The sequence below is a fragment of the Oikopleura dioica genome, chromosome XSR (assembly GCF_907165135.1).
Source record: "Oikopleura dioica chromosome XSR, OKI2018_I68_1.0, whole genome shotgun sequence".
In the NCBI taxonomy this organism is placed as follows: domain Eukaryota; kingdom Metazoa; phylum Chordata; class Appendicularia; order Copelata; family Oikopleuridae; genus Oikopleura; species Oikopleura dioica.
Genome location: NC_137294.1, coordinates 7,797,945 through 7,822,340, shown reverse-complemented (window position 1 = coordinate 7,822,340; position 24,396 = coordinate 7,797,945). Strand labels below are relative to the sequence as shown.

The 24,396-nt window shown below is 41.0% G+C and overlaps 6 protein-coding genes across 8 annotated transcripts; 3 read left to right on the top strand and 3 right to left on the bottom strand.

Annotated features, from left to right (window-relative positions):
* The first annotated feature begins 784 nt into the window (after window positions 1-784).
* Window positions 785-9,679, top strand: LOC145710220 (uncharacterized). Of its 2 annotated transcripts, none has more exons than XM_081787932.1 (9): window positions 785-879; window positions 935-1,216; window positions 1,331-6,072; window positions 6,118-6,282; window positions 6,325-6,605; window positions 6,647-8,663; window positions 8,708-8,929; window positions 8,973-9,326; window positions 9,371-9,679. In XM_081787932.1, exons 1-9 carry the CDS (start codon window positions 794-796, stop codon window positions 9,544-9,546), a joined length of 8,325 nt encoding a protein of 2,774 aa, XP_081644058.1. In that variant the 5' UTR covers window positions 785-793; the 3' UTR covers window positions 9,547-9,679. The 2 variants fall into 2 exon arrangements, with proteins under 2 accessions (XP_081644058.1, XP_081644057.1); XM_081787931.1 differs by having other exon boundaries at window positions 6,115-6,282.
* A 652-nt stretch (window positions 9,680-10,331) lies between these two features.
* On the bottom strand, window positions 10,332-11,133 carry LOC145706402 (troponin C, body wall muscle-like). Its single transcript, XM_081783797.1, has 3 exons — window positions 10,903-11,133; window positions 10,637-10,832; window positions 10,332-10,591 (listed from the first exon to the last, which is right to left on the bottom strand). Exons 1-3 carry the CDS (start codon window positions 11,103-11,105, stop codon window positions 10,484-10,486), a joined length of 507 nt encoding a protein of 168 aa, XP_081639923.1. The 5' UTR covers window positions 11,106-11,133; the 3' UTR covers window positions 10,332-10,483.
* A 2,546-nt stretch (window positions 11,134-13,679) lies between these two features.
* Window positions 13,680-15,613, top strand: LOC145706524 (uncharacterized). The gene is made up of 4 exons (XM_081783937.1): window positions 13,680-14,552; window positions 14,591-14,881; window positions 14,980-15,243; window positions 15,501-15,613. The coding sequence occupies exons 1-4, from the start codon at window positions 13,833-13,835 to the stop codon at window positions 15,546-15,548; spliced, it is 1,323 nt and encodes a 440-aa protein (XP_081640063.1). The 5' UTR covers window positions 13,680-13,832; the 3' UTR covers window positions 15,549-15,613.
* LOC145706525 (SPRY domain-containing SOCS box protein 4-like) lies at window positions 15,463-17,923 on the bottom strand. Of its 2 annotated transcripts, none has more exons than XM_081783938.1 (11): window positions 17,785-17,923; window positions 17,453-17,495; window positions 17,332-17,381; window positions 17,150-17,246; window positions 16,938-17,108; window positions 16,666-16,775; window positions 16,388-16,620; window positions 16,175-16,239; window positions 15,926-16,100; window positions 15,802-15,885; window positions 15,463-15,763 (listed from the first exon to the last, which is right to left on the bottom strand). In XM_081783938.1, exons 1-11 carry the CDS (start codon window positions 17,811-17,813, stop codon window positions 15,690-15,692), a joined length of 1,131 nt encoding a protein of 376 aa, XP_081640064.1. In that variant the 5' UTR covers window positions 17,814-17,923; the 3' UTR covers window positions 15,463-15,689. The 2 variants fall into 2 exon arrangements, with proteins under 2 accessions (XP_081640064.1, XP_081640065.1); XM_081783939.1 differs by having other exon boundaries at window positions 15,463-15,703; window positions 15,804-15,885.
* A 4,186-nt stretch (window positions 17,924-22,109) lies between these two features.
* On the top strand, window positions 22,110-23,465 carry LOC145708211 (uncharacterized). Its single transcript, XM_081785866.1, has 7 exons — window positions 22,110-22,270; window positions 22,316-22,434; window positions 22,478-22,620; window positions 22,664-22,749; window positions 22,824-22,898; window positions 22,975-23,102; window positions 23,178-23,465. The coding sequence occupies exons 1-7, from the start codon at window positions 22,153-22,155 to the stop codon at window positions 23,298-23,300; spliced, it is 792 nt and encodes a 263-aa protein (XP_081641992.1). The 5' UTR covers window positions 22,110-22,152; the 3' UTR covers window positions 23,301-23,465.
* A 214-nt stretch (window positions 23,466-23,679) lies between these two features.
* Window positions 23,680-24,326, bottom strand: LOC145709112 (uncharacterized). The gene is made up of 4 exons (XM_081786795.1): window positions 24,231-24,326; window positions 24,134-24,183; window positions 23,883-23,972; window positions 23,680-23,818 (listed from the first exon to the last, which is right to left on the bottom strand). The coding sequence occupies exons 1-4, from the start codon at window positions 24,255-24,257 to the stop codon at window positions 23,680-23,682; spliced, it is 306 nt and encodes a 101-aa protein (XP_081642921.1). The 5' UTR covers window positions 24,258-24,326.
* Between the last annotated feature and the right edge of the window lie 70 nt (window positions 24,327-24,396).

The window sequence follows — 24,396 nt, the reverse complement described above, 5'->3', positions numbered from 1 at the left end:
AATGTTTGACACCGGAAATTGTTCCTTATAGTCAGTTCTCCTGCAGGCTAAAATATGAAGGTTGTATCAATTCTCTGAAGAGAGTTATCACTAAAAACAGTAATTTTTACTAAAATTTTGTTGTTGCTGCACGTTCCTAATTTCTAGTCCCATTTTTGCCAAAAATAGTATTTTAGTGATAACTCCCTTCAGAGAATTGATAAAACTTTCATCTTTTAGCCTGCAGGAGAACTGACTATAAGGAACAATTTCCGGTGTCAAACATTAATCTATCACTTCTAGAACAAAAACGGCCGGTGACAACGTATTTTCCGGCAACCAGCCGGTAAACCGGTCAATCCTTAGAATTATCAGGAGTTAGACCCATCATTCGACTCGTCTTGACGAGCTGAAGAAAACTGCACTTGCAGTTTTTACGATTTCCAGCCCCACAAAAAGTTTATGAAATCATCAGTGACAAGATCTTTTCAGTTGAAAAGATTGAAGGCTGCATAAATAATATGAAGCATCATCAAACATCTTTGCAATTAGGAATCCGAATTTCGGACCCTTGGTAAAGCATTTTTGACAAAGATGGATAGATTGTCGACCCTCAGCATGCGTAATCATGTGAAATACCAGTCAAAGGAAAATCTCGTTTTGCTGGAACGCATGCGCCAACCTTCTGGAATGCGATGACCTTTGGAAAATCTAAAAATAGTACTCGCCACCGCAAAAGGTCAATTATGCTGGAGTATAAAAGTCCAGTGCGAATATCATAAGATTCTAAGAGCAGTAACTGATCGTTGTCAAAATGATTTCGATCTTTATAGCCCTTTTCCAGGGTGCTCTATGCGGTCTTTTACCGACAAACCTCAAGTGCCGACGGGAGAATATTTTGTGAGTTGAAGAAGTCCTAGAGATGAACACGTACTTACTGATATATTTTTAATAGGAATGATTTACCAGTCGCTGATCGAGAGCAAATCAGAATAATTGATGGACAAACGGCCGAATTCGGAGCTCACAAGTGGCTTGTTAATCTCGAAGGAGTCCGATGCGGTGGAGTGATTATCGGGGCCAACTGGGTTCTGACATCAGCGAAATGCTGCGCTGGAAAAACTCTAGACCAACTGTTCACCGTCGCCAACGACTGGGACTCAGACGTCTATTATGACTCTGAAACAGTTCATAGGCCAGATAAAATAATCATGCACGAAAATTGGGACCCAGTAACGTAAGTTGGACAAAGCGTTGATTTTAAAATTTAAAAGTTCTGATATATTTTTCACATTTTATGGCCATTGGTGATCAATGATTGGTATCAGATAGTCATTAATTTCTATGATAGTGACTCCGACAACATTTGCCTTCTCCATTTCGACAATCATCACATGGTTGTGAATGGGGTCCTTGATGCAGATATAGCTTGCCTACCGGAGCCCGACGTGAAGCTCGAAAAACCGCAAAATTGTGTTGTCGCTGGCTGGGGATGGTCTGGTAGCTCCTTCGAAAACAAACTGCAAGAAAAACTGGTCAGAGTTATTCCGGATAATGTTTGTCCACGATTCGATCCGAATTTCACCAAATATACAGCAGCTCATTGTTCTGGAACAGGCGCCTGCGTTGGTGATTTCGGTGGACCACTTATTTGTGTAGAAAAAAACAGCAAAACTGGAATGAGTGAGCCTGTAGTAAGAGGAATCATGAGCCACACCAAAAGCTGCAGCAATCGTCCAATGATTTATACCGATACTCAAGGGTATCTCGACTGGATTCGTGAGAAGACAAAATTAATTGCTGCCGCTGATTCCGGAACGCGTCCAACTATCACACCAACGACAACTGACAGACCTTTAACTGCAGCCCCTGGTGGAACACTTTTGCCCAACGATGTTCAATGCTCGAATCCGATCGACGGGATCACACGAATCGTCGGCGGTCAAACTGCAAAGAACGGTGAATGGGACTGGATTGTACAATTTCCACAAATCGGTTGTGGAGGTTCAGTCATCGCCAAGAATTGGGTTCTGACGGCTGCTCATTGCTGTAAGCCGTTTGCTCTAAGCCAATTGATGACAAATTTTGGCGATCACAATATCGGAACCTCAGCTGACGCCAACTTCTTACTTAGGCCAATTCTAAAAATTGTTCACCCGAATTGGAATTCAAAAACGTTTGATAACGACATATGCCTTCTTAAGTACAGTAATATCCCGTACTCTGACCGAGTAGCCCCAGCTTGCATGCCTAAACCATGGGATGAAGATCTAAAGCCAGGGCAAGTATGCTTCGTCGCTGGTTGGGGAAAAGTGGATGAAGATAGTAATCGACTCAATAATGAACTCAAGGAAGCTGCTATTATGGCTATTGACCCAACACTCTGTAATTCTGGTTGGGGACTGTCTAAGAGAGTGAATCCAAATACAATGATGTGTGCAGGAGACTTGCGTGGTGGTACAGATTCATGTCAAGGAGATTCTGGAGGGCCGCTGATTTGTATGGACGAGAATAATCAGCCTGTGCTCAGAGGCATTGTTTCTTGGGGATTCGGCTGTGCAAGATCTGGAATGCCCGGAGTATACACGAAAGTTACACACGCTCTTGAATGGGTGCACAAAGAGATCGGTGTGAAAGTGCCAACAACTGCCAGTACATCCTCCCAATTTATAAATGTCGCGCAGACTGCATTACCAAAGGATCTTCTTTGTCCTATTACAAACGATGTTGCAATGGCTGAGAAAATGAATAATACTGAAGTAGAAACTGACCTTATGAATAAATGGGCAGGTCTACCAGCTGAAATGGCACCAAAACTTGAAGGCTTTCTCCCAACAGGAAAACTTGCCGGAATGGTGCCAACAAAGACAACAACGACGACAACGCAGCAATCTACTGTAGCAAATATGGTGAATAAGCCTCCAAAACGAGGGAAAAAGAAATGGAAGAAAAAAATGCTTGCGAATAAGCTTGGAGTATCTCGATTTTCAGAAGACGGTTTCGATGATATGAATTTTATACAGCGTATCGTTGGCGGTTCAATTGTTCAAGAGCGACGAACATGGACGTTCCTAACCCGAATGGAGCGCGTGTCAGCTTCAGCAACAATTCTCAACATTCACTGGGTTCTCACTGCTGGTCATGTTTGTCATGGGTCAAGAAACGATCTATCAAAATTAGCAGTTACTTTTGCAGAGCGGGATCGATCAATGACTGAGTTGGCCGAGTTTACACTTGTCCCCGATGAAATAAGAATTCATCCAGAATTCGATCCTGATCTTCTCAATAATGATGTATGCCTTATGTTCTTCCGTGACATCGTCAGTTTTGTTAAAACTGGCGACTCTGTCAGTACGGCTTGTCTCCCTACTGATGACACTGACGTTATTCCTGATGGTCGCCGATGTTTCGTCGCTGGATGGGGCTCTCAAGATGAGCAATCTGCGGCGCAATCCGACTTCTTGCGTCAAATAACAGTCGCTGTCATTGGTGGTGAGACTTGTAATAAGGAAGAGATGTATGATGGCGAGCTTGACGAAGCTTCTATGTTCTGCGCCGGGTCACTGGATGGGGCAGTCGACGCCTGTCTTGGTGACTCCGGATCCCCTCTGATCTGCGTTGAAAACAATACACCAGTTCTTAGAGGAATGGTCTCATGGGGTTTCGGATGTGGTAGAGCCGGCTTTCCAGGCGTTTACACTGATGTTACTAAGATGTCGAGATGGATTCTTCAACAAACATCACGTAATATCGACACTGAGATAACAAATCCTGCCCTTTTGCCTACTAATTTGAAGTGCACTACGCGCATGCTCGATAGGAAACGCGCTACAAATAAAAAAGACAAGGAAACTAAGGGATATAACATTGATAAACAAACGAAGCAAGGTGAAATCGATGAAGCTCTCAGTCGAATTGTTGGTGGAACGGTTACGGAAAAAGGAAAATGGAAGTGGATTGTTCGACTTCCCACGATCGGTTGCGGTGGAACAATCATCGACGATAATTGGGTGGTTACTGCTGCACATTGTTGCCATCCTGTGAAAGATCATAATAATTGGGCTCAAATATTGAAGACTATCGCCAATGAATATGAACAGTTTGATGTTAGTGGCGATGAAGTTATACGTATTCCAGATCGTATGATCATCCATGAAGGATTCGATTCGAAAACACTTGACTTTGATATCTGTTTACTCCATTTCAATCAGCCGTTTCAACTTGACAACGACGACCGCATTGATCTTGCTTGCTTAGCGAACAAAGGAATTGAACCCATTGATGGACAAAGATGCTATGTAGCTGGTTGGGGAGCGGTTGGTGAAGGAGAAGACCAGTCTCCTATCCTTCAAGAACTGTCTGTGAATATGATTGACAGAGAAGTGTGCAATTCAGATGAAATATACAGAGGCGCTATAAAGCCATCTATGTTCTGCTGTGGCCGTCTAGAAGGAGGCTTCGATAGTTGTCAGGGAGATTCAGGCGGCCCACTAATCTGTGTTGACAACGGAGAGCCTGTTTTGACTGGAATAGTTTCTTGGGGATTTGGATGCGCCCGTAAAGGATTTCCTGGTGTCTACGCTCATGTCAGTAAGCTCGCAGACTGGATACACAGAAATACCTTCGGAACTACTGCACCAGTTGAGTCATCTGATATCGCCATTGGGAACATGGCTCTTTTACCTTCTGATTTACAATGCAACTCTCCTCTTACCCGGGCAGGTGAAAAACTGGAAGTAAATAAAATCGTCGGAGGATCTGACTCAACCAAAGGAGCTTGGCGTTGGATAGTCAAATTGAATAGAATCGGTTGTGGAGGGTCCATTCTGAATTCAAATTGGGTAGTGACTGCTGCTCACTGTTGTCATGCTGTCAAAGACTTCCCAAATACGCTTGATCTATTATCGTTTACTGTCAACGAATTCGACACTTCAACGTTTGAAGGAGTTGAAAAAACATTCACGCCTAGTGAATTTATCATACATGAAGAATATGACCATCGGAATATTAATAACGACATTTGTCTCCTTCGAACGTCTGAAAATATTGACCTCGACAATCCAGAGGTTGATCCTGTTTGTATCTCTACTCGCGAACCACCAGTTGGAAGAAAATGCTTCGTTGCTGGTTGGGGCGCAACAAGTGAAGGCGGTAAATCAAGTGCTGTACTACAAGAAATCCAGGCGGCTATACTTGACCATGATTTATGCAATGGACCTGATGGATATGACGGACAAATCAATAGAGAAACTATGATGTGTGCCGGAACTATGGCAGGAGGATTTGATTCTTGCCAGGGTGACTCCGGTGGACCTCTTGTTTGCGTTAGCCCTGGACGTGAACCTATTCTCCAAGGAATCGTTTCCTGGGGTTTCGGTTGCGCTCGACCCAATGCACCTGGCGTCTACACAAGAATGTCGCATTACGAAGATTGGCTAAGAGAAAAAATTTCATCTGATTCATTTACTCCTGATGCTGAAGCTCCAGTTACTGAAGCTCCAATAACAACCTCATCCACACAAGCACCTACAACAAGTACAACAAATGCTCAGACAATGAACGTGTCCCCAAATATTTTCCCAGGAGGAACTTGTCCCGTCGTCAGAACTCAATGGTTATCAAGAGGCGTTGGGTATTCATTCACTGCTTCAGATTATGAACGGGCTACACCCTATTTAAACCTCGTACTTGAACGTGGATTTAGCGCTCCGCCACTTCTCCCATCTGGATTCAAAATGGAAGAAGATACTAACTTCCGTCAATTTAAACTCCCATCTTTTAACTTCAACGTGAGACGACGAAGAGAATCCGAATTCTTGGTTAGTCGACCATCAGTCAACCTGGTACAAGCAAAAGACTTTGATCTTGACTCGTTATTGGCGGAACCAATCGGAGAAGAAATTGGCGTTGTGAGTTTAAAGCCAGCAGTAAGTGGATTACCAACAGGATTTTCCATGAGCCAAAATGATCCAACTGATACTCGTGGCAGTAGTATGATGGATCCTGTCGTTACTGTTGTTAGACCGGGAATGCCCGCCGGTTTCGGAGATGAAGATTCAAGTATAAATGATCAGAAAACATCATCACTTCCAGGTATAAAACGAAACAATTAAAAATATACCATACTAAATTTAGTAGTCCCTGTATTTTCCGGTGTACCCGCTGGCTTTGAGCCAAGTAGTGTCGAAACAGAAAAGGGTCTGATATCTGGCGTAGTTGAAGCTGATGATGGCAGAGACGGAGATCGAATTGTTGGTGGTCTTGAGGTTGATGAGAGTCGAAAAGAAGCATGGTCATTTTTAGGTAAATATTTTCTTTCTAAAAAAATATTAATTTGATTTCTAGTCCATTTTGATCGTGTTGGATGTGGAGGAACGGTTATTGCCAAGAACTGGGTATTAACAGCTGCGCACTGCTGTCAGCCTGTTCTTGATGCGACTTCTGATCCGGCAGTCCGTAACCTCTTGATGAGAACAATGCTCAACAGGCTTAACAAATCAACAATCAAAGGAGAAGCTGTTATTCCGAAGTCAATTAATTTGCATCCAGGATGGAACAAGGGAACTCTGGAGAATGACTTTTGCATGGTTGAATACGATGATGATCTCTTTGAAAAAACTACAAAGGTTTACATTTTCTACGTCTGACTTTTATAAACTTATTATAGGCAACTTGTCTCCCGGACTTAGGCGAGCAGGTTCCATTTGGCAAAGATTGTTTCACGGCAGGCTTCGGCCTCTTGCAAGAAGGTGGTGCGAGCGCTGAAACAATGAATGAGCTGAAACTTCCAATTCTTGCAAATAGTGTGTGCAATCATCCCCAGTCTTATAAAGGGTTCATGAAAGAAGACTCTATGTTCTGTGCTGGTCATCTCGAAGGTGGTAAAGATTCTTGCCAGGGCGATTCTGGCGGTCCCCTGGTTTGCCTTGATGAGGGAAATACACCTGTACTTATTGGTGTCGTTTCATGGGGATTTGGTTGTGCCAGACCTAACTTCCCAGGCGTTTACGCGAAAGTGTCGCATGCTGCATCCTGGATCGAGAGTTTCATTGGTCGATCTTCCACTACTACAACATCGACATCGACTACAACAACATCAACTACTACGACATCAACTACTACGACAACAACGACAACTACCTCAACTACGACAACAACCACTTCTACTACCACAACGACATTAATAGCAATTTGGTCAAATTGGGGTGAGTGGGAAGAATGCACGGAGCACTGCGGAGATATTGGTGGAATCCGATTCCGATTTCGCGAATGCGAGCAGGGAAAATGCTCAGGATCATCTCTCGACTCAGAGCTTTGCAATGTGCGCCCCTGTCCTCAATGGGGATCATGGGCTGAGTGGTCGGATTGCTCTCAATCATGTGGCGGAGGTTTATCAGTAAGAATTCGTGAATGCCAATTCGCGGAGAACCATCCTGATGGTTGTAAAGACGGCCCTGTTGCTCAAGGAAGAAAATGCAATACTGATGATTGCCCTACTACATCAACAACAACCACTACGACAACAACCACAACAACCACAACCACAAAGACAACAACGACAACGACAACAACAACCACTACGACAACAACCACTACGACAACAACCACTACGACAACAACCACTACGACAACAACCACTACGACAACAACCACTACGACAACAACCACCACAACAACAACCACTACAACAACAACCACCACAACAACAACAACCACTACAACAACAACCACTACAACAACCACAACCACAACAACGACTACTACAATTTTGTTAGAAGAGTCATTCGACGATGTTGTTATCCTGGAAGAAAGTAACAAATTTGATGAAGACACACCGAATAGCACAACTCAAGAACCACCAACTACAACAGTTGCGAGCACCAATGCATCAACGACAATAACAACGAGCTCCACTAAATCGACAAAAACGACTAGCACTTCTACGACTACTAGTTCTACAACAACCTCGACTACAACTACAACAACAACCTCCACAACGACTACGACCACATCAACGACTATGACTACGACAAGGACCACGACTACGACTACGACCACGACCACGACAACGACCACGACCACGACCACGACTACGATCACGACAACGACCACGACTACGACCACGACAACGACTACGACCACGACAACGACTACAACCACGACTACGACCACGACTACGACCACGACAACGACTACTACTTCAACGACCACTACTCCCAGCACCACGACAACAACAGCGAACAACGTCAAAACTAGTTGTGGAGATTTCATTCCTGGCGAAGGCTCATTCAAAAATATCAAATCTAGCGGAGGATCCTTATCAAGCATTTGTAATAGTAACATTTGTAAGAACTCGTGCACTGATTCTAATGAAATGCTCATCGGTCCTGAGATTATCAAATGTCAAGTGAAGGGGAAAAAGAGAAAGATCATGCCAGCAAAAGGTGTAATCAAATGCGTCGAGAAAAAGGATACTCTATGTGGAAACCTCGCTCCGAAATTTAACTTTGCTCCTGGACATGAGGGATCTATTTCATGTGCTAAAACTGGAAAATTTGAAACATGCACAGCAAAATGCACTGATCCATTGCTCGCTGCGTCTGTACCCACTATTCTATGTAAAACAATCAAACGAATCACGAAGTTCATTCCTGCATCAGCACCTGGAGGAATCAAATGCCTGGGTATGACAGTTAGAATTTTTTATGTTTGTTATCATAACCTTTAGCTCCTCCACCAACTAAGTGTGGACAATTCGCACCATCGATCAGCTTCCAATCGGGTAGCTCTGGTTCGATTGGAGATTGTCGCCAAGTAGGGAAAAATCAAGTTTGCAAAGTACAATGTGATGATGAGACCCTCGCTCCATCAATTGATGAAGTTCAATGTAGAGCTGCTAAGAAAGGAAAATTTTCTTTCTTCCCCCGAACAGCAAAGATATCTTGCAAAGGTATAAAATGGTTCAACAGAGTAGATTTCAGTCACAAATTCAGTTCCACCACCACCATTACCAAAACACGTACATGCACAATGCGGCGATATCTTCCAATTGTCACGATATACTCTGGATAGAAACAGTCTTGATGCTCATTGTGACAAAACACAATGTATTTTATCTTGCTTGAATGCAGGTGCAACTATGAAAGCGACCCCTGCAAAGCTCCCTAAAAATAATAAAATGGTGATCAAGTGCGGCAAAAAAGGATTCGCACCGAAGAAAGTTAAAGCTTCATGCACAGGTGGCTCTCAGAGAGGACTTGGTCTTGTAGGCGGTTTTGAAGATTATGCTTCAACTAAAGTCCAGGATACTACAACTTGCTTCAACTCTATTTATGAGAAATACGGAGGTTCGAATAATTCTAAGCTTTTGAAATCTAATAATTGTTTCAAGTGAGAAGAGAAGAAATTGTTGTGAACTGCACGGGGAATAAATGTCTCGTTTCCTGCAAGAAAAATGGTAAAGCACCAACACACATTTGGCCCGATGGATCTTCATCTCAAAGATCACTGTTCGTCTGCAAAGGTCGATTCTCCTGGTCTCCAATTAGAGGCCGAATTGTCTGTTAATTTTCACTTATTCTTTACCTTGTAAATTCCAATCGTATTTTCGACAAGAAAAATCTAGGAAATTTTTTTCCGATTCTGTAACTCTCATTCTTATCAATAAAATGACTACCTTGCCTGAGGCAACAGGTAAAACTTCATAAAATTATGCATTGAGTATTACTCAATGAGTAATGAATCATGGATTATGAGTAAGAAAAGGGAAATAAGAAGGGAAAATGGGCGCCCTCCCGATTTAACATCAAGGGAATATTTAACGATGCTGGCTGAACATTGTTTTTAAAATTTTATTATGTGAGAAAGCAAAGTTATTTTATTTACAAAAGACGCGAAAGCGTCCGCAGCCAGACTTTAGATAACGACAAATATTTTTTCACATTTTAAGAGACTTGAACACACTGTTGAGCCTTACCTTTTCAATTTATATCTAGATTCAAGTTGGATCATTCAAAAGTTAAAGGTTAACGTTTTTAGAAGTACAATGCAAGAGATTACCAAAAAGATAAGGGTATCTAAACCACCGAAGATACAATTACAGCGCCGGGTACCCGTAAAAACTAAGGCCTGGAAAGAAGGTCAGGTAAGTCTTCATATTTGAAGTATTTTTAAAATTTTTCCAGGTTGTCGAGAGGCGTCAGCAACGCGAAATAATCGATCTCACTAGCCTCGATGATGAGAATATTATAGTTATATAACTATCCTACCTTTATGGAAAAAACCACCTACAAGTTTGATGAGTCACTCAATTTTAGTGTGACTTACAGCACCATTCTCGAAATAAACAAAAATACAAAAAATTCAAATTTATTATACTAAAGAATCTGCAGATAATTTAATAAACGAGACGAGTTAAAAAGCCGCGGAACAGAATTTGGGAAAGATAGTGTGATGGGGCGAGTTATTTGTTTCAGGTTTAGAAAAGAATGGCACATGAAGTTTCTCAGACAGATTGGGGAACTGATTTCATCATATTGATGAATTCATCGTAGTCCAAAGTCCAGTCAGTGTTTTTGTCTCCGTCTCGCATGATCTCGTCAACTTCCCAGTCCTGAAAAAAAAAATAGATCTTGGTCAATAATGGACTAGTTTTTACCTCAAACTGTTCACCAGTAGCAGTAAGAGCAGCCTTGAGTTCGTCCCAGTCAATCTTAGAATCAAGTTTGGAGTCAATAATTTTAAAAGCGTCAGCGAGTTCTTTCTCTGGTCGCTCTGGAATCTTTTCTTCCTGCTCCGCTTCCAATTGCTTGACCATCATAAGGCAAAATTCGTCGAAATCAATAGATCCAGAGCTAAAAGTGTGGTCAGCAAAACCCAGTCATAAGTCTCCTTGTTATCATTCAAATTAGCAAAAATCATTACCCGTCGACATCGATTTCTTCAACCATTTCTTTGAGCTCTTCTGGGGTAGGTGTTTGGCCCAACATGGCGAAAAGTCGGTTCAAGTTGTTAGCAGAGATAGCATCCTCTTCTGGATCATCGACGAAGATATCGAAGGCAGCACGGAACTCGGTTTTTTGTGCCTCCGAAAGGGAGGCGATCTTAGCCAGATCCTCCTCATCCATCTCTAAAAAGAGCGTTTGTACCTCGTTTTGAAGAAATTCTATATCAAGATTTTATTGGAGTTAAGACCCTACAACGTGCGCTTCAACCAGTGAGTTGCAAGGTTATCTCTTAAGTATTTTCAGGTCTAACAGATTTTTATCTAAATTATAGGTATAATTGAAATCTATCCAAAATGACGATTCTATAAATATCTCGTGTGTTACTTGATTAACACGAAAATATAATTTTCATTCATAGAGATCTATATTAAACGCTATCGAAATTTGCGACGATCCTATAATTTTATTTCGGCGTGTATATTACGCACAAATCATAGGCCACATATGCTTGCCGCACTAACATAATTCATGTTTTTATTAAATGCAAACGTTTGCTTTTATGGAGAAACGTACCTTTTCTCTTTCCTGTTTTTTGTTAATAGACCCTGCGAAAAAGGGTATTTTAGTTTTTGGTCTCTCTGGATATCACGCCTGTTGAGGAGTTAGAAGAGCATGGAGAGCGATAATCATACTTAGAAACTTTGCACTCAAGGACGATCTATCTCAACTATTTTGCGCAAAAGGTGCATTTATTATTTACAGCATATTGTCAAATTTGATCTTTCAGCTTCCAAAAAGCTCTGTTCCTAACAAAGTGGACGTTGTCCGAATTGAAGTTTCAAGAGCATATCCTGCTGATACGAGAGAATCTCTTGGAGAGATTGATTTTTCCATAAATAGCTTTTTTATAAAAAGATGATTGTCATAAAATATATATCAACGGAACTACTTAGTCAGACTATGGTGTGTGTGTTCGTGGCATACTTCGGAATATTAGACCATATCGGTGTTGAGGAAAGGATTTTATTTTAATGATAAGGAAGGAATCGCTAGCCTTATCAAATATTTCATAGGCGCCACCTATAGTAAGTCTCCGGCGCCCTCTGAAAATTCATAAAAAATCGCAGCATTTATTCCCGGTTATTTTCATAACTACCCCGCTTATCTTTTATTTGTACTTTTGTAGAGATTTTTATATATTTGATAACTTCTGAGTTGATTGACCGAAAATGAGGCTTGCAGGTAAATTCGACGACAATTCAATGATTTCCGAACTAATTTATCTTAGTTGCTGCTTTTGGTCTGGGTGTACTGAATGCTGAGTTTGGCGGTCTGCAAGAGTATATGCTTGAATATGAAGAAGCCACAGACTACGAATATTTTAACTATGAAATTGAAGAAGCAGAAGAATCGGAGGATCTCTGCAAATTCAGATCGTTGGCTGAACGAGGTTCTGTTTTTTTCACTGCGAGATCATATAATGCAAGAGATAGAGAAAATGGACAAAAAATATTTGATGAGATTCTTGAAGATATCTCAAGAATCAATGAAGGAAAGAGTCTCAAAATATGGATCTTCGAAAGAATAACTTTTGAATCATACTTTTACTTGTTAGCTATCTATTAGACGATTACTAATCGTCGATTAGTCTTGAACTCGAAAAAGGGCGCAATCTGGATTGTGACTTGAAACTGTTTCCATGTTCTTACGTCCAGTTTCCAAAGAATGAGGTGAGCTTGAGATAACTTGTTTTATATGAGGATGAGATTTCAAAGCCTCAGATCCCTGACAGAAAAATATTTATTCTTGATGACGGCAATCTTTCAGTGTTAGACTCTACCAGTGTAACAGCCGCCAGTCGATTTTTATTCAGACTCTCCTGGTAGACTTTCCTCTTACGTCACTGTTGAGAAACTGTCATTTTATTTACTAAACCGTACTTTCCCACTAAAATCTTTCAATCGTTTCACTTTAGAAAGTGGTTGGCACCGTAAAATTGCGTACGGATAGATTACAAGGGATCAAGGAAAAGGCATTGCCTTACATTATGCGACGTGCACATTAAATGATAATATTATTCAGGAAGCTTGTCAATTAGTTCGACGGTTAGAATCATTGACTGAATACATATCAAATCGCTGCCCTTCGGTAACCTTCGGCGATCTGACAGCACTTAAAGCCAGCTCCGAGCCAATGGAGCGCCCCTGTCTCAGCTCATCGGAATTTCTCGATGATGGAGAGCTGCGCCAAATGAACTCAGCTTTCCGGATAGAATTCGCAGCACCGATTCGTGATGTTTTGACAGAAGCAACTGCAAAATACAGACAGATGCTGGACAACTTTCGAACACACCGAAAGCAGAATGACATTCGGAAAGAGCGATACCACGGTTTCATAGAAGAAAAATCAGAGCTTGCGCGAATTGGCAGCATTGGGAAAGGAATGCTGGGCGATGTCGGGATCTCCACGGAGTCGTGGATACCTAAGGATGAAGAAGATTTTGACGTTAAATTCTATTTGCAATCGCTAGAAGAAAGAAATGCAGAATTAGAAGCGAAAGCAAAGAAATTTGCAAGGAATTGGTTTTTATTTCTTTGACGAAAGGTCTTAAACAAATCAAATACCCTCCTGTGAATATATCCTAGCGCTAGTTATTGATAACGAGTCCTAGCTTTATAAGCGGCTTGAAATATTTGATTAGTTGAAAGAGTTAATATCTAAATAGTGAACGTATAAGAACCAGAATCCAGATCACAGTTCGAGACAAGCAACGGTGGATCCTGGCAGAAGTCCGATACCGCAGTCAAGCGCGTCGCAGCTGTGTCGAGCTCTGGCTTCACCCCGGCACAGGAATCCTCCAGAAATGTTGCGTCATCTCGATTTAGAGGCAGCTTTTCTAATTTTCCTATGAAACATGGAAAGTCTGTGAGCATACTCGTCCTGGCGACAAAAGCGCCAGCACCTGAGCCGACTAAACCAGTCTGGGATGTTATCGAAGATGGTACTACAACTGTCACTGAAGCTTGGACAACAACAACCTGGGCGGCAAATACTGATAAACCATCTCCCTCTTCGACAACGTCTACGACGACAACTACAACTACAACAACATCGACTACAACAACGACGACAACTACATCTACAACCACGACTACAACCACAGCGAAGAGTACCACTACAACTACGACGACCACAACCACAACATCAGCCAGCTCAACAAGTACGACAGAGTTTGAGCCCTCGTTTGAGTTCTGTCCACCATTGCCATATTATCCTGAAAACTGGCAGTGTCGAGGGGAAGATAAAGACGGCTTTGCTTTTACCAAGAATACAGTTTGTGAGTCAAGTTGCGCTAAATTCAAAACAAAATGCGTTTGCAAAAAAGGCAAAACTTGCGGCTGGCAAAAAGAAAAGGACTTTCCGGAATGTGCATTTACAACTGCTGATCCAAATGTTTCGACAACCGTTCAAACCACAACTACTCCTCAACGAGAAGTTTGTCCTCCACTGCCTTACGAAAATCAAGACGGCCTTTGGGACTGCAAAAAAGACGCGAACATCGACAGGCAGACTTGCAAGATCACCTGCCCTTCAAAAAAATATCGAGCTTCATGCCAGTGTCGAAAGGTATTTTTCAGCATCAATCTTTACCCAACATTCTTCAGGGTTCTTGTAAATGGAACTGGTCCGGCAAACTTGACGGCGGTGGAAGTATTATTTTCCCCTCAGAGTGCGAGTCCCTAATATCTGGCACAACTACAACCGGCCCGAACACAATCCCGACCACAACGTCAACCACTCAAACAGTGACTGCTCCTGCTTCGTGCGCTGCTCTAGAAGAGCAGGACCACTGGTCTTGTTCAATGGAATCAAATCTGAACAAGCAGAAGTGTTCTTTCGACTGCGAGTCAAGAGGAAAATTTAGAAAATACACTGCTGAGTGTAAATGTAAAAATGTAAGCTCCTGGAAACTTCATGTTACGATAGTTATAACTTATAAGTTATACCTAAATTGTCAAACCTGCATTGATTGTCACTCGAATTTCCAATTTAGGGAAAATGTTCATGGAAGGGAAAGACAAGTCTGCAAAAATGCGAGAATTTATCTTCTACCAACGACACGTCAAATGTTGGCATTACAACGACAACCCCAAATTTAGCCATAACTACTGTGACGTCGAGCGAAACATGTGCTGCGCTTCCAGAAGAGATCCAACATTTCAAGTGCTCAAAAATGGATGGAAATAACTTCGTCCACAACTCACTTTGCAAGGGAAGATGTAGCGGAAGAATGAAAAGAATAACTTGTTCTTGTCAGGTAATGTCTGAAATTTCGACTCTAAATAAGGATCTACTCAGTCTGATTTTTTTATTGTTATTTTGAATCCTTGCCAAAACAGGAAATAATGTTTCAATATAATTCAACCAAAGCGGGAGTAATTAACATTTCAAGGAGAATTCGTAATCATGGCGCCTTATATGGAACTGGAGTGAGCTTTTCGATTCCGTGATGAAAATAACATAAAAAAAGAATCTATTTACTGATAATTTATGTGATATTAACCTTTATTATAGAACCAGATATGCGAGTGGTCCGACATTGATCCCATCTGTTTGCTCTAGAGTCGAGACACGAATCAGACAACTTTGATAATTTTACACTGTACAATACAAATCATTTCTACAAATTTGTGGTAGTGTTTCATTATTAAAATATTCTTGCAGGTTACAAGAAATCAGAAGATACAGGGACGTCTTCTTCAGCTAGATATTGATTCGTAGGAGATTGATTAGATCCACTGATAAAATTCGGTTGATAAAATTAAGATTGAGGTTAACTAAAAATTTGAGTCGACGAATCTAATCGAGCTCCTACGCATGATTGAGGCCGAGTTCATTTCGATTCGATTGGAGAGTTCGAGGGAAAACTCCGATGAATCTTCTATGTAAGAAATGGTTTCTAAAGATTGGTTTCTGATAAATTTGTGTTAACTGTTTACCTGGTTCTTCCGCAAGATCAAACTTATATCGATAGCTAGCTTTGTTGCGAACGTCGAAACCAAGCCCGTAGTCTTTACAGTAGTTGGCCAGCTTGGGAGGGAGATGAATATTCTCCTGCTTGCCTCTTCCGCGCATCTGTGGTAACGACTCGCGCACTGATCGTCGCGCAAATTCCTAGCATGTGTGCTCGTATTTAATTTAAACAAGTATATTATAGCAAAATGCCTAATAAATAAAAGGAATTTTACCTTTAGCGAAAGCGGGTTTGATTGGAGTCCATTGACATATCGCATCGTTACCTCACAGTGACCCCGAATGAGGATACTTGACATGATCTGACTTGAAGCAGAAGGAAATTTAACTTTTTGTCTAGCCTAAACCCTAATATACTTTATATTATATACAGAGAACACCCAAACTTTATGACTGTTATTGTGGATATAAATCAAGGACCCAAACCCAAACGCAGCTTACAATCGGGTAGAGACGCGATTGTTCTCCGTCTTCGTCCCGGACTTTGTTGAGACCTGTAAACGCTGTTCCCAGCCATTGTCCATCCGCGATGAATCCCAGTGTTCCAGCGTCCATATCAAGTACACATAAGAATTTCGTAGGCACAATGAAATTCGTATCGTAGTCGTCCAGCGGAGGATAAGAAAGCTTATTATGGTTCTCGCCGTCGTTGTTATTTGAACTGTAAAATAACCGTTATTTTATGATAAAAAAAGAAAGAGCCAACCTTGCAAGGCAAGCAGGAGCAACAACCTCACCATCATGACGGAGTGCGTTTCTCCCCAAGTCCCACCCCCATGTTTGGTTACAACTTCCAACAAGCGCGCAATATCCGATCTTGAAATATTTTTTATTACAAAACGAAAGTATTTTTTCTGAATCAAGTTTTGTTAGAAGGCCATTTGAAAATAACGTTATTTTCGTAAGGTGTACCTCGTGAAATCTTCTAACTCTTTGGGCTAATTTTATCAAAAACGATAGGAAAATAAAACGTTTTACCTTTCGAGTCGGGGCTTTTTCAGTAGCGACACCGACCACAGCATGAGTTCCGCGTTGGTTACTCGTCCAAACAATCTCCCAAATGTGAAGGCCTTCTCTATATCCATACTTGCCGCGCGCACAGTCTGTCGACTGCGAAATCGGCCGTCGGTGAATCGTCAACGCGTCCGACTTAAATTCCTGCTAATTATTTGCGATTACAGTCTTGTTACTTTTATGTAGATGTTGATTGATTTGTCCCACTGGCTCCATCCGAATTTCTTCTGAATTTCGACAGGAGCATCCTCAAGCTCCAGAGCATGCTCGACACTGCCGCGCGTTACGAATAGATCTTGAGGGTTATTGACGCCCAAATAACATTATTAAAAAATTCAAGCAGAGTTGTAACACACGCCGATAAGGCATCTTTTGCGAGCGTCGTTCGTAATTGCGGGATGACATGCTTTGGGAGGGTTTAATAAATCCTTCCATTCGCAATCAAGAATGTTACGTTACTAATTCCGTCTCCCATTCCTATCCCCGCGCTTTTTGCCGCCGATGGAAGCGAAAGATGCATTTCTATGTGAAAAGATGACTCGATATTAAAGTAATTCTGAGAGGATAAGATAGAACACTCTCGAATGATCGATGACGGATTAAATCGTAACATTTCCATCTAGACAGGCTAAGAAGATCAGCTTCTCCTCTCAGGAAAATCTATGCGCGACAAATGGGAAACACAAACGATGATATTTATGATCGACTCTTTTTATAGAAGATTAGTATTTTTGGCTAATGTCTATTGCTTACAGTTATCTTTTGCTTTTTATAATTATTAAATAATATTTTCCAAAAAAGCGTTTAATACCTTTGCCGGCCACTTAGTACGTTGCCCATATTCTGGTGATTATTTCCGTGAGGTGTCGTGCAGTGAAGAACTCAAAATAAAAACGGAAAATAGAAACTGAAAAGTAAAAAAAAAACGTGTAAGCAACGCAAATCTCAAAACATAAATGGAATTCATTGAAAAACAACCGCTCGGGCCAAACTGATTTCGCGCTGCGTAATAATCGCAGATCAGCTCTGTTTTTCAACGGTCGTTTGAAATCATATTTTCAAGAACTCGCTTCATTGTTTCACTGCTGATTTATCCCAAACCATTTATGAGTAAAATAGGATTGGACAATCCAAGTTGGTAAGTTTGGAGAGTGATTTTTAGCCGTCGTTTGATAAATATTAATTAAGTAATCAGTACAGATGAGGTTTTTGGATAATCGGAAATGATCAATCGATTTCAATTTCGAACTCGTCTTCTCGGCTGGAGTTTTTTCGATTTTGTAATTAGTCGTTCAAAATGCATCCGTCCGACGATCATACTGCTCACTCCTTTGAATATATATTAATGTGGCGAAATGATATTTTGGGATCAGTTCTTGGCAATGCCGCGATTTGAACAAAAAGAAAATCAATTATGTAGTCTTCAAATGATGCCATCACTGAGCACCCAACTTCTGCTGAAACCTGGAATATGATTATTTTCGCAACTTTCTGCGATTCGAATTCGGAAGCAAAAATTAACAATATCGGGAAGGCGATAAGACAAGTACCTCGGGTGGTACCCGTGTTGACAAAACCCTCTTATCCCAAGCAGCTTTTATAATTAACCCTCGATAGAAGGATGTACGCTTCACGATAAGGAGTTCGTGAACGCATATCAAAGCGATTCTTCGGAACTAGATTTCTTTTTTCACCCTTGCTGTTATTTCAGCCTGTTATCCCTTCTAAGTAAAATCATCCCGGCTAACTTATCCTAGCATTACTTTTTCCTTTAAGCGTTTTCCTTCATAGCAGGCGTCTTGACTGTAAGCAGATGTGTTGATGGTGATTAACTGTCTGGGTATAACAGCTCGAAGTTTCGCGAGTCCATTACGACAGGATGATGATTTCTATCATCTCCATCAGCTAATTTTCATCTGACCAGCAATATCCGCAGAGCGTTGGTTGTCTAAAATGTGCGTGGCGGACTTAGACGATCTGGCTCTCAGACCTCATGGAAGTTTATATCAGACGTCTGAGTTTAGAGCCTTCGGGAAGTATTCATTAGCTCACTAGACATATTCTTATTCTTCTCGAAGATGTTTTCGTGACTCTTTTCGAACTTGAGAGAGCCTTACCCGATGACTGGGTCCTGACCACCAAACAAAAATTAAAAAAAAAAATATCAAAGTTAGCCATAACGAAATGATCAGCCGATTTTAAATATTCAAATATATTATATGTATCAGTTGAACTCATTGAAACACAACAAAACTATTAGTATTCATGGGAGGCTCCCATTGGGGTGGAAAAACTGGCATGAAGAAAAACGTTCAATGGCGTGGTTCGTGCTGTGCTTCATCGTTCGCCATAAATTTCCACGGAAAGTAGGGTCTTGTCGTCTTAGCCAGCGCATCCGAACTGGAAGCTTTCCGCTGAGAGATTAATTCATGGCTATTTTAGTGCTAGGCTGAATCAAAAACCATCATAAAGACTGTAGCTTTTTACAGAGGAGAATATTCAACTAAGGTTACAAGACAGACTTTAAGATTTCTCTGTCTAAAACGTCTTTTTCAACGAAGACGTCAAAGCGAATTGGCTAGGCCTTCTGAAAGAAAGTCTAAGAGTCAAGAGGAAAAAGCTAGGGTGTTTTTTACGTCTGAGTGGTATCACCATTAACCAGCTTCGTGTCTAGGATCGGTGGAGCTAGCAGACGCACGCGTTAGTCGTCTTTGCCTCTTCTCTTTGACGGTGAGTCAGTAGTATCGAACTAAGCCTATAGAATGCAGGATGGGCAGACCTTGCGACTGCGAGTTCCGGTCCAAAAGTCATCATCTGGTCTGGCTCGAAGTCGTTGAACTCAGCTTATCGACCAGAATTCGCAAGGGCCAGCGGGCTGAGTTTACATTTATAACTGACGAGAACGCTTATAGCCTGTAAGTAATAGCTCGTAATGAACTTGTGTGTTTGTTAGAAATGGGGTTTGCTGATATGCGAGATTGAAATAAGCCAGGCTTGGTACAATGAAATTGTGAGCACAATACTGCTTCTGAAGTATTTGGGCACATCTGCTCAGGTTGAGCAAGGCGCAGCTCCATGGGAAATCGGGGGACAATTACCTCTGTAATCCCCTGTGATTATGATTTCAAGTTGTGTTTCCCGGCCCCATCGAGCTATTTGATCGCGCTCACTTCCACAATAAGATGCAATCCACATTTTATCTCCTGGCCACCTGATCAGCTATCTTCTGAATAGACTGCTAATGACTTAAAACAATATAGACGCTAACCATTCCCAAAAAAGACTTTTTCTTCGTTTCTGCAAAGTAATTTATTCCCTCTTTACTGCGATAGTATCCTGAATAAATTACAAATGATCGTCGATTTAATATTTTGATAGATTCGGATTCATGTAATTTTCGGACGTCATTTTTTAATATGATATTTATCATATTTCCTGGTTCCTTTAAAAGGAAAAAATTGAAAAACTTTTCGCGAAAAAATCATATTCACCCGTGTTAATTGCCCAAGATATTCATCTTCTAGGCCTTTTATGATAAAGCGGTGGAAGCGGTTCCGCGAATTTGCTTCAGCGAAACTATCTTTAGCGACTTGAACAAAAGCTCAAAGAAGACTCATCTTCGCACGAGTTGAAAAAATCGCGCCGCTTCCAAGTCTGACAATTATATAATTATCGAACAGTTACAAAATTAACGAAACAATAGCATCAAACACGCAATGCTCGACCGTGGCAGCGTAAAGATAATTAAGGCCGCCCCGCGGGTGATTTTTATCCTTTGCCAATTTTCTTCAAGTCCTAACGCTTTCCGATTATGGAACCTTGGCTTGATCAACACACTCACTGTGAAAAAGTGAGCTTCTTCAGCGCAGTAATTTATACACAAATGCGTTAATTGCGAATTCAAACGGTTATCTAATTCGAGATTATTATTTTGATCGGAGAGCAAATTTTACGCATCAGCTGCGATGCGCTTGCGGATCTGTCTTGCTTTTCTGGATATGCACTTACGAAATATCGAAAATAAAATTTTACGAAAGAGTATTTTCAAAAAGCAAGAAGAGGTTGATTTGAAGTTTTGAGTTGGATGAGCTTTACTAAAGAGCAATCGAGGCAATTTTAAGAAGGATAAACATCAAGGAAATGGATCAAAATTGTTTTCGCAAAAAACTTGTGGAACCTCTCAAGAGTGAATCCCGTCGCTTTGTTCAGCCCGGTCGGCGGATCAAAGACACTTTGCGAAGCTCATGTTCCATGAGATGTTTTTTCAAAATTAGATTTTAACTCTTTTCCTACAAACATGAGCTCCTTTGCATCCCCATCAATCGTTTACTTATTCATTAGCGCTGTTTGTGACGATGTTTAGGAAGAGATCAGTGCGATCAGCCCGAACCAAATGAGCCCTTTCCTGAGCATTTTCTACACTCTAGCTTTTTAGTTCTTTTCGCTGAACTCGACCGGACTCATACTTGCTAGAGCGTAATTTTGTCCTTTCAATTCATCACAATAAGCAGTTTTGGCCTTTATCTATCCATTCGAATAACGGCGAGAGCGAAACGTACAGATATGAATTAACTTAAATGTATTCTATCGCGGTGAAAATCCGCTGAAAAAATATACTTGTTGAAAAAAGGTTCAATCTTTAGTATGTTCCTTTTTATGCGGTCTAATAGGGCTTTTGATACAGCTCCGTGACAAAAATGTGTTTTTATTCAATTACAAATTTTCATCTTTTATGTCCGCTAATCCGTAACCGGCTTTCAGGTGCTGAACAATAGTTTTAAAGAATATCGCAGCTCAGTTATTGTAAAGTTATCCAGATGTAAAATTAATTCAAATAATCTCACTATCATGGCTTAAAATATTGACTTCACGCGCGTATTAATGGCGGGGGAAGAGGATATTGATCATGATTATCCTAGAAATATAAATTTAGACGTGTGATGAAAGATTACAAAATTCGAACATTCGAGTTCTATTAATTCCGCCTAGCACGCTTACGGGCGTATCAAGTCGCGGGTGTTTGTGTGGTAACAGCGCCGCAGGCGTGTCGACGCGCCACTAGCGACGGCTTCCCTTTTTTCCATATAAAACTATGATTATCTGAACCGAACCTTACTTGAAGAGGAATACGTCTAAGCAGACAGGAGTTTTTCCTTCCAAACGCGAAATCCAGATATCGATGTTAATGTCAGGCTACCAAAGCCACCTTACTCCTTTTGCTGGTCTCGTCCCTTCTCTACTCAACCCATCTTTCCAGCAACTTCCACCTTCACAGCAGCAAATGGAAAAAATAGCAGGTATCTACAGGCAACCTAGCGCTATAATTTACTTATTTCTTTTAGACGCAATAATTGAAGCGAGATACGGCGGAATCAGTGGCATGCGAAAACAACGAAGATCGCGAACAGCTTTCACCGCTCAACAACTTCAAACTCTTGAACGCGCATTCGAGACAACTCAGGTAAAAGCCAATTATTGAACCAAAAGTAAAGGACGTTGTTCAGTATCCAGATGTACTTACTCGCGAGCGACTTGCTCTTTGCACAAACTTGCCAGAAGCGCGTGTCCAAGTTTGGTTCAAGAATCGAAGAGCCAAATTCAGAAAAATGCAAAAAGCTGTCGAAACTCCAGCTAAATCCACGAGCCCGTAAGTTTGTTTCTGTCATGCCTGCCTTGACTTTAATTCTCAGAAAAGCCGAATCTTGTGAGCCCACCAACGAAAACCTTTCAGTCAAAAACGATGACTCTGAAGCAGACACAGAATTCAAAGGATCTGGTGAGTGATTTCGTTAATATTATTCGCTCGGCAATTGTAACGAAGTTTCAGAATTTTTAACATTGCTATTTTAGCTGACAGTCCCGAAGAGATCCCTAGACCAAGCCAAGCTGTTAGCCACTCCATTCTCAACATATTTTCCCAGACAGGTAATCACCTACAGCGGGACACACATTTAGCTCACTTTCCCTTCTATGGTAAAAATCCTAATACGGTGAAATTTAGAGCGCTACCGATCCTCTCTCTACCGAAATCATCTTCCTAGTCTGGCTACTGGCTTCCCAACATTTCGGCCAGACTTGCAACTTCCTCTTCTATCTCAGTTCGCATCTGCTCAGAATTATTTGTCTCAGGTAATTTTTAACTCCAAACACTTCCCGGCCAAACAGCATCGAAGGAATAAGAATCACTGCTAACAAAAAACTTAGATGTCCCGACTTCCACTGACTACTGAGATGAGTACCCCATATCAACCGTCACCACGACTTATTTCATCTGCAGTTTTTGATGAAACCCCAATCGAAGTCGTCAAGAGCGAGCTCGTAGAGTGAGTTTTTAAACATTTCACAAACTCCTGTATCAGATTCGTGACCCACTCGTTTACTGTTATTTGCAGTCAGAATTTTTCTGAGATCCGTTTCGTTTTTACATTTTTATATTTGTCGACCGACATTCCTCTTCCTTTGCATATTTAAACCTTGAAAACGTATTTTTAATTCGCCTTCGCTGAAATAATTACTCAATACATTTGAAAAAGAAACTGCTTCTATTAGAAATAATATATGTTGTCATCTGCCAGAGAAAAAAATTAGAGAAAGCAACAGCATGAAATTTTTTTCTCATCTTCGATTGTAGATTGATTGCACTCGTGAAGTTCCTCTTTTGAGCATTAGATAAATTTTCTGACTCGATTTTTCGTCTCTATTATTTTTAATGATTTCCTAATTGAGATTCAGTTAGCTCGGGTACGGCGCTGCTCGTTAAATCGGCGATTGCATTTATTGTGTCTTCGCCAGGCTGACTCGGGTAGAATTGGAGACTCATGGTCTGCTTGGGCGCTACTTTCATTCTAAAAATTCGATCTCTATGCAACTCATCCCATTTAAGATTACGGTACTAAATTAACAACGCACCTTGAGCTCATTCGTCGCAAAGATCTAATGCTCGTTGTTGACTTCTTTGTTCTCGTTGATGTAAAAAGATCAGGCTGCGAAAGCATTGTGCTAAAACATTTCAGTGAAAACAAGTCTCAAATTCAGAGAGTCTAGCCCTAACCCTGCTGGGTTGATATTGCTCCGAGAGTTTCTTGTGTGATTCATTTTGAATCTTTTATTGAACTCACAAAGTATTCAAAAATTAACTCTTAACCTATTTATTCGCTTACCTTAAATCTTTCTCTGATATTGTTTTGGTCATCGTTGTTATCATCTTTTCCTAGAGTTCGAAAATCATTTTTTCTGAGATTTACCTATCATTCTTACAGTTTCTTTTATAGCGGTGGACGACATATTATTTTTCTCTGAGCATCGATTTCATATTAAGGATGCCACAGATATGTTTTTAAAAGAAAGTTATCTAGAATCCTCTTTTAGAAAATGCTGGGTGAGACAAAACAAGAGTGCACGGAAGATCTGGTGTTTGTACTTT

Coding starts and splice junctions, on each gene's coding strand:
- LOC145710220 (XM_081787931.1), top strand. CDS start 794: ATGATTTCGATCTTTATAGCCCTTTTCCAGGGTGCTCTATGCGGTCTT. Junction 6,073..6,114: donor GAAAACATCATCACTTCCAG/GTATAAAACGAA, acceptor TACTAAATTTAG/TAGTCCCTGTATTTTCCGGT. Junction 8,930..8,972: donor AGCAAAGATATCTTGCAAAG/GTATAAAATGGT, acceptor TCACAAATTCAG/TTCCACCACCACCATTACCA.
- LOC145706402 (XM_081783797.1), bottom strand. CDS start 11,105: ATGGATGAGGAGGATCTGGCTAAGATCGCCTCCCTTTCGGAGGCACAA. Junction 10,833..10,902: donor GAAGAAATCGATGTCGACGG/GTAATGATTTTT, acceptor CCACACTTTTAG/CTCTGGATCTATTGATTTCG. Junction 10,592..10,636: donor CTACTGGTGAACAGTTTGAG/GTAAAAACTAGT, acceptor TTTTTTTTTCAG/GACTGGGAAGTTGACGAGAT.
- LOC145706524 (XM_081783937.1), top strand. CDS start 13,833: ATGAAACATGGAAAGTCTGTGAGCATACTCGTCCTGGCGACAAAAGCG. Junction 14,553..14,590: donor CTTCATGCCAGTGTCGAAAG/GTATTTTTCAGC, acceptor AACATTCTTCAG/GGTTCTTGTAAATGGAACTG. Junction 15,244..15,500: donor GAATAACTTGTTCTTGTCAG/GTAATGTCTGAA, acceptor CCTTTATTATAG/AACCAGATATGCGAGTGGTC.
- LOC145706525 (XM_081783938.1), bottom strand. CDS start 17,813: ATGGGCAACGTACTAAGTGGCCGGCAAAG. Junction 17,496..17,784: donor GTACTAAGTGGCCGGCAAAG/GTATTAAACGCT, acceptor CTTTTCACATAG/AAATGCATCTTTCGCTTCCA. Junction 16,776..16,937: donor AAAAAGCCCCGACTCGAAAG/GTAAAACGTTTT, acceptor AAATATTTCAAG/ATCGGATATTGCGCGCTTGT.
- LOC145708211 (XM_081785866.1), top strand. CDS start 22,153: ATGTTAATGTCAGGCTACCAAAGCCACCTTACTCCTTTTGCTGGTCTC. Junction 22,271..22,315: donor GCAAATGGAAAAAATAGCAG/GTATCTACAGGC, acceptor TATTTCTTTTAG/ACGCAATAATTGAAGCGAGA. Junction 22,750..22,823: donor CACAGAATTCAAAGGATCTG/GTGAGTGATTTC, acceptor TTGCTATTTTAG/CTGACAGTCCCGAAGAGATC.
- LOC145709112 (XM_081786795.1), bottom strand. CDS start 24,257: ATGTCGTCCACCGCTATAAAAGAAACT. Junction 24,184..24,230: donor CCACCGCTATAAAAGAAACT/GTAAGAATGATA, acceptor TTCGAACTCTAG/GAAAAGATGATAACAACGAT. Junction 23,973..24,133: donor ATATCAGAGAAAGATTTAAG/GTAAGCGAATAA, acceptor GAAATGTTTTAG/CACAATGCTTTCGCAGCCTG.